Below are 8,402 nucleotides of genomic sequence, written 5' to 3' on the forward strand. Positions count from 1 at the left end.
AGAAATTATTTGTTGTCAAGGGGGATCAAAGTGCTTTACAGGTAAGAAAAATAAATTAAATAAAACAGCTTTAAATAACCTAGAAAAAACCTTAAAAAAACTATGAAAATACAATACACAAGTAAAAGTCCTATATTAAATCAGTATTTAAAAAAACATAAACCAGTGGCTGTACCTCTTTCTTTGTTGTCTGCCAGGTTTTGTTTTTGCACATGAGCTAAATTGCTCTCTAGCCATAGCGGGATGGTCTATGGTGTCATTAGTACTCAATAAAAATCTACATTGCTCAGTTGTACAATAAAACTGTTGTTTTTATCTGCATATACAGTCAGCTAGGGAAAGAAGCCTTGCGGTTGGCACAAGAATAGTTGGCTCATCTATATGTATATTTTGACGGCACAAGACTTGTATCATGCAGGATTTTATTATTAAAAAAAAATTTATCAGAAAATTTAGTTTAGTTTTACCAAAGACTATGACATATAGGGCATAAAATTTAGAATCATCAACCATATTAATAATTTTGTTTTGTCATCTCTGTGTAGGTCCGGCTGCCCGTGATGAATGCAGAGTATTTCAGAGAAAACGTGCTGCCAAATCCACTGGTGAAGAACAGCAGTCTGGCTCTGCTCTGTGAAAACATGATTAGCCACGATAACGCTTCGTTATCTACGCCTCACTGGCCCCCTGCCTTCAGTCTTCCTCGACTGCCTAATGCCATACTAATGGCCATCGGTGGGTGGAATGCTGGACATCCAACCGACGCCATTGAGTTGTATGACGTCCACCTTGATCGTTGGAGCAGCCTGACTCCCAGTCTTGAGTATCCTTGTGCCTATCATGGCACCGCCATCCTGAATGGCTACATATACTGCCTTGGCGGTTTCAACACATTTCAGCATTTTAGCAGGGTGCACAAGTTTGACCTTGTCAACGGCACCTGGCATGAGGCTGCTCCCATGTACCACCGGCGCTGCTACATTAGTGTGACCGTGCTCAATGGCCGCATTTATGCCATGGGAGGATTCAATGGACACAGACGACTCAAGGAAGCAGAGAGTTATGAACCAATGACAAACCAGTGGAATATGATTGCTCCAATGCACGTGGAAAGGAGTGATACAAGCTGCACCACGTTCAACAATAAGGTGGGTGTTATATAAAAGAAAATAAAAATGAGTTATCAGGGGTAGGAAATAACCATGTCCATTCAATTGAATATGGTGCCTCTTGTAACTAAGTTAGTGCATGAGGATTACTTAATGATTTGTTCATATGTCATAAATGCGAAAGACCATTCTGTTTTTTCTTTAGATTTACATTTGTGGAGGATTTAATGGAATAGAATGCCTGCAGACAGCTGAATATTACACCCCAGAGACCAACCAATGGACAATGATCGCTCCCATGATCAGACGCCGCAGTGGCATAAGAGTCATCGCTTATGCATCTCATATATACGCGGTAAGTGCAGGACACTGTGCTGAAATGCAAGTTAAATGTTGAAACCTCACTGGTGATATGACAGGGTTTGCATCAGTGGCTGTGCTTAATTTAATCTGACTAATAGAGGGTTTTAAAAAGAAATAAGATTGTTATGATCAGATATTTGACCCTTTAATAGATCAGTGTGTGGCGGCTACATGTTAGCCAAATGAAACACTATTTATACCGCTTGCAAGCTTCTAAATATATGTATATACCTTAAAGCAGCAGATGTGATGTCAAGGGCTTTCACGTTTCATGGTCTGTACTTGACCAAAGCACTTAACACTACATTTAGTCACTTAGGAGGAATTTCAGTACCCCATGTAATCGGTCATGTTGGGGAGCCCTGATATCACACAGCAACTCAGGGCGCTGCGGTGGACCTCGATGCCGCAGACCTCAGACCACTCATTTGATGTGGCATCATGGCACTCAATGTTAGAACAAGTTATGTGGCCATTCACGCACAGATTCACACACTTATGGTGGCAAGCTACATAGTAGCCGTAGCTGCCTCGGGGCTCACTGACAAAAGCGAGGCTGCCACCGGTCTCTCCAACCACCATCAGTGGGCAATGTGGGTGAAGTGTCTTACCCAAGTATACAATGACAATTAAACTGACAACCCTCCGGTTGCAGGCCAAACCCTTTTAGCCAACGCCACTGTCAGCCCCCACTGTGGTTAAATGGGTCAGACCTAGCAAACAATCAAAGGGTTATATTCACAATGAATTTTGTTGAAACTCACAAGCAACTGCCATCCATCTCAACTCAGAAACCAGTGACAATTCCACATGAGGTGAAAAACGAAAAAAAAACAGACAACCTTGTCAAGAATGATCGGGAGCTTCGAGAACGAGCAGAAGAGTGCTGCAGTTCTGTTTTTTGACCACAGACTTAGACTTAGTCAGATTTTGTTTGCCATTTTGTTTACACAAGTGTAAAACAAAAAGAAATTCCGTTTGGAACAGCTCTCAGGATAACTTCATCTTTTTTAAGATTGCAGCCTTGAAAAATAGTAAAAAAAAAAAATATATATATATATATATATATATATATATATATATATATATATATATAAAAACAGTAATATAAACATATGGAAAATTCACAGTTCTAATGTTTCAGGCACCATATCAAGTGAAAGCTCCATTATGCCTCTTTAACTTTTTTGGTTTGTAACTCAATGGGTCATCTAAGAACATTTAATGACTCTCTTACTGTATTCAGCCTTAAAGGGAAGGTTTATTGAAAGTGTCCTTCTTTCTGGCGCTCAGCAATCCCACCATGTTTTTTTTATTATGGCCATTAGGCATTTCTGATAGTGGGAATATATTACAGAAATAGCAAAGCTAAAATTGTGATCAGATTAGGACTTGATAAGGATGTGTTCTTAAAATTATCAACAAAATCCAGACTTATAACAAAAATTCCCGTCAAAGTAATTAGTTGGGTTGAGTTTCTATGAAGTAGAATACCTTAAAATAAAAGCTTTTTAAATTTGGGCGCTCAGATATTTGTATTTTCCATCTCCCCTCTGCATATCTGCTGCTCTTAGCACTTACAATTTTACTGAGGTACTTACTTGTGTAATGCCTGACCAATACACTCTTCTTTTCTCCAACAGGTTGGTGGCTTTGATGGTGAAAGGCGTTTGAGGTCTGCTGAGGCCTACGACCCTGAGAATAACAGCTGGAGGAATATCGCCTCCATGAAGACCAAACGCAGCAACTTTGGCATTGAGGTGATTGAAGACCGGATCTTCGTTGTTGGGGGCTTCAATGGCCACACCACTTGCTCTAACGTTGAGTGTTACGACGCCACATCTAATGAGTGGTCTGAGGTCTGCAACATGGAAGTTCATCGTAGCGCCCTGAGCTGCTGTGTGATATCAGGGCTCCCCAACATGACCGATTACATAGTTCCTCGTGTCGCCCAGCCGCTGATGCCAGTCATGGAGGGGGAACAAATGGAGTCCTGAGATTCCTGCTAAGACCAGCAACCAGAATCCTCTCAACCAACATCAGAGACAGTTACAAATGTAACGTTACAAAACAAATAAACCATTTCTAGCATCAAGCCCCTGTTGTACAGATCTTTTCTTTTGACTTAAATGTTTCTGCAAGTAGCCTATGTTTATTTTACAGTTCATCAAAGCAGTCCTGTATGGGGTTGACAACACAGGCCAACAACTACTGAAACCTAGCTGTTTTTATATCAAACTTCTTTCAATCCAAAATTGACAGCACATGGTTGTGTAATCCTCTATCTTATTGAAGAGTTACTTCAAGTTCAGAATTAAAAAAACCTAAGGTAAACATTTTTTAGCTGTGCATCATAAAGAACATTACAGTTAAAACCAAATTTGACTTGCTGGAGAGTAAATAGTCTATCAACGTTTTCTGTAGATATCTTAAAATATCTACAGAAAAAAGTTCACAGTTCCATGAGTCCAGCTGCAAGCTCAGACAGACAGGCTCAGATGGAAACAGGTGGTTGAGAGGGACAGAGACAAGTCAAAACTGTACTCCTATCGGGAGCCAGGATCACAGAAATTAAAACTGACCTCCCCCTTACTCAAAACCTGAGCCAAAAATTCTGAGGGCTGCACGGAGAACATCCAGAAGAGCCGGGACACGATCAGGAGACACGAGACAAACACTAAAACCCTCCTGACACACAGGCCCTCAAGAGTCAGGAAAGGAACCAGGGACTTACCTATAAACTCAAAAACCAACAAACATAAATACCTACATGAAAAACTACGAATAATGATCTGGCCCCGATAGCTGGGCTGAACCGTGTATAAAGCAGAGGGAGCAGGTGAATAAGACATCATTTTTTCCCCCCACCCTGGTAACTAGGACACGACTGCAGTGTCTCGGAGAAGTAGAAAATATAATATGAGAAAAGAAACATTTTAAGAAATGGCATACTGATGTATTGGCAGAATAATTTAATATTTTTAAATTTGCTGTAAGAAGAAGCTTAACCATGGCAACCAAACAGGAGTTGAAACAAGAATGGATAGTGAAAAAGAAATGGATACTGATGTGAGATACAAAAAGCCGACCAATGATTCATTGTGTTGCAATTGCCTTGCCTGCCAACTGAAGCTGTTTCTATTCTGGGGTTAAATAGTCTGCTTAGTTCATTAGTATTTATTCTTCAAATGTTGTTTAAACTGTCCAGTTTATTTTCCAAGATAACCACAATAATATGTATAATAACATGCCATGTGGTCGGGCCTTGATTTGACACCCTTATGCAATATAATTATAGCACATACACGGCATATGGCCTTTATCTGGTCCACATTCTGTAACTTGTGGACCAGATGTGTGGACTCCTCATGCATCCATCCATGCATTTTCTTCTGCTTTATCCGGGGCCGGGTCACGGAACCAGCAGTCTAAGCAGAGATGCCCAGACTTTCCAATCCACATACACCTCCTCTAGCTGCTATGGGGACCCCATCGCAACACCAGGCCAGCATAGAGATACAGTCCCTCCAGTGGGTCCTTGGCCTTCCAAGAGGCCTCCTCCCAATAGGACATGCCTGGAACACCTCCCGAGGGAGGCGACCAGGAAGCATCTGGAACAGTTGCCCGATCCACCTCAGCTGGCTCCTTTCGACATGGAGGAACGACTCTACTCCGAGCTAGTCCCTGGTAACTGAGCTCCTCGCCCAGTCTCGAAGGGTACGCCCAACCACCCTGTGAAGGAAACTAATTTTGGATGGTGGGAATGTAGTTCGATCCGTAAATCGAGAGCTTTGCCCCCCGACTCAGCTCCCTAGTCACCACAACATTCCGATACAGAGACCGCATCACTGCCAACGCTGCACCGATCCATCTACCGATCTCATGCTCCATCTGTCCCTCCACTTGAGACCAGGACTCTTTACTGACCTGAAGAGAGGAGTCCACCTTTCTCCAGTGGAGAACCATGGCCTCGGATTTGGAGGTGATGATCCTCATCCCAGTTGTTTCTTACTCGGCGGGACTCCTCATTCCACGTGCTATTTGATTAATTTTCTATTGAGGCAGATGCCTATTTGTGTCAAATTAAGGCTGAGCTTCATTTTTGATCACCTTGTCTTATCTAATGTCAGTGTTGACTTTACTGATCAGGTGCTTTAGTGATTTACTGAATATTACTTTAGGGAACAGGGCCTCCTTGTTAGAAGTCAACACTTAGACAAACTGCGCCACCATGCAACCTAATTGCAAAATTACTCATTTCAATTCAGTTCAGTTTATTTCTATAGCGCCAATTCACAACACACGTCATCTCAAGGCACTTTACAGTTAACCAGATCATCCAGTCAAATTGATTCAAAGTTTTCTATCTAAGGAAAACCAGTTGATTGCATTGACTTGAAGGCAATCCCTCACAATAAGCATGCTTGTAGCGAAAGTGGAGAGGAAAACCTCCCTTTTAACAGGAAGAAACCTCCAGCGGAACTAGGCTCAGTGTGAGCGGCCATCTGCCGAGGCCGACTGGGGTTCAAGGAGACAGAAGCAGAGATAAAAAAGCAGCTGTAAAAGGCGGCCCCGTCCAGGAAACACACAACCAGGCAGACGAGCTCCGAGCCAGCTCCCATGTCAGAGGATGAAGAGAGCACATCCACCCAGTCACAGTCAGAGAAACAGGACTACACTGAAAAACAGGCTGATCTCCAACATCTATAAACAAAGGTGTTGATGGCAGCAGCACAGCTGATATTTCTCTTAAGGGTGGTGTCACAGCCAAACAGGAACAGCCGAGGTGAAGCTACTATGAGAAAAAGCAGAGAGAGCAGAACCTTAGAGATTGAACTAACAGATTCTGCAGAGTGGGAGAATAGTGACAGAATAAAGCAGAATGATGAAAAAGGGGTCCCTATGTCCTCCAGCAGTCTAAGCATATAGCAGCATAACTATAGAGATAGCTCAGGATAACCTGAGCCACCCTAACTATAAGATTTATCAAAAAGGAAAGTTTTAAGCCTAGCCTTAAAAGTAGACAGGGTGTCTGCCTCACGGACTAAAACTGGTAGTTGGTTCCACAGGAGAGGAGCCTGATAACTAAAAGATCTGCCTCCCTTTCTACTTTTAGAAATTCTAGGAACCACTAGTAAACCTGCAGATTGAAAGCGAAGTGCTTTGTTGGGAACATAAGGAACAATCAGATCTCTGTATATAAGATGGAGATTGGCCATTTAAAGCAAAAAAGATTGTGCCAATGCAGAAAAAAAAAATACTTTTTAGTAGAAGCACTTTTATTCTGTATCATGTTGGGATTTCAGTTTCCTCACTCTGGGTTGGTGTTCAGTGAAATTTAACCATTCACTTCATTATTCATAAGTTGACCAAAATCATAACAGGATTTGTTTTGTTATAGAATAAAACTATAACTATAGAATAGTTTATAGAATAATATTTACAGAACAAAAATATATAAGTTAAAAAATAATTAAAACCCATTCATAAAAACAATTCATAGTGAGAGCTGAGAGAAAGCGGCTTGATAAGCTCATCAGGAAGCCCAGCTATGTGATTGGATGCCCTCTGGACTCAGTGCAGGAGGTGGGAATCAAAAGTATCCTAACTAAAATAACATCTCTGTTGGATAATGTTTCCCACCCCATGCATGAAGCTGCAGAACTGGAGAGCTGCTTCAGTGACAGACTGCTGCACCCTAAATGCACCAGGGAGCATTATCACAAACACCTGAATTCCTACATTGTGGGACAATAAAGTGACTTTGTATTCTATTCTATTCTATTTCTATATCTAGTCTATTTTGTATTTTTTTTTTACTATTTTTCAAGGCTGCACTTTTAAAAAAAGATGAAATTGTCCAGAAAGCTGTTCCAAATGAAATTTCTTTTTGTTTTACACTTATGTAAACAAAATGACAAGTCTAAGTATGTTCTATTCTATATATACACGTTTCTATGGAAGCCCGTTTCCGCCACTCTGTTAAAGAAAAAGTTAGATAAATGATCTTATCATAATGAGTTACTATGAGTTACTATGTCAATGAGATACTATCTCATAATGAGATAGTACCTCAAAAGAATGAACTCAGAATAATGAGATAGTATCTATTATAATGAGATAGTAACTCAAAATAATGAGATAGTATCTATTATAATGAGATAGTAACTCAAAAAATTAGATAGTATCTATTATAATGATATAGTTACTCAGAATAATGAGATAGTATCTCTTTATAATGAGATAGTAACTAAAAAAAAATAGATAGTATCTATTATAATGAGATAGTAACTCACAATAATGAGAGTATCTCATTATAATGAGATAGTAACTCACAATAATGAGAGTGTCTCATTATTATGAAATACTAAGTCAAAACAATGAGATAGTATCTCATTATTTTGAGTTACTACAACATCTTAATGAGATAGTTTATTTGATTTTTTAACAGAGTGGCGGAAACGTGCTTCCATACATTTCTGCTTAGTACTGGAAAATAATTAAAAATATTTTTATATCCAGATATAAGTAATAACGTTATGCTCAGGATAAATAATGGTTGTTCATTCTAATATATCTACCATAAATAAATGAGCATAATTAGGTGATCTTCCTTTGGAGTTTTTTCTCCCCATTTTCTTCACTTGAGGGCGCTCCTAACACAGACCGTCACACTTTCAGAAATTAAACAATGGAGGAAGTCAAGATAGGACCAAAATTCCGGAAAATGTCCCATTTACGAATCTACTAAATACGATAATGCTGCATAATAGCATCTAAAACGAATTTTCAATTTTTTGTTCTTTATCTGAGTAGGGTAATTTCGATTTTGGATATGTACGTGAACGCAGCATTTCTTCGTGCTCGGATTGGACGTATCAAAGCCAAGTGGGCGGGACCTCTTCCTCTGATTGGTTAAACTCCTTACAA

At 40.1% G+C, this 8,402-nt stretch overlaps 1 protein-coding gene across 1 annotated transcript; it reads left to right on the plus strand.

Moving 5' to 3' along the window:
* Positions 1-560: 560 nt before the first annotated feature.
* LOC107088835 (kelch-like protein 10) lies at positions 561-3,469 on the plus strand. Its single transcript, XM_015381262.1, has 3 exons — positions 561-1,148; positions 1,315-1,464; positions 3,116-3,469. The coding sequence occupies exons 1-3, from the start codon at positions 561-563 to the stop codon at positions 3,467-3,469; spliced, it is 1,092 nt and encodes a 363-aa protein (XP_015236748.1).
* The last annotated feature ends 4,933 nt before the right edge of the window (positions 3,470-8,402 follow it).

Source organism: Cyprinodon variegatus, unplaced genomic scaffold (assembly GCF_000732505.1).
Source record: "Cyprinodon variegatus isolate N-32 unplaced genomic scaffold, C_variegatus-1.0 Scaffold230, whole genome shotgun sequence".
In the NCBI taxonomy this organism is placed as follows: domain Eukaryota; kingdom Metazoa; phylum Chordata; class Actinopteri; order Cyprinodontiformes; family Cyprinodontidae; genus Cyprinodon; species Cyprinodon variegatus.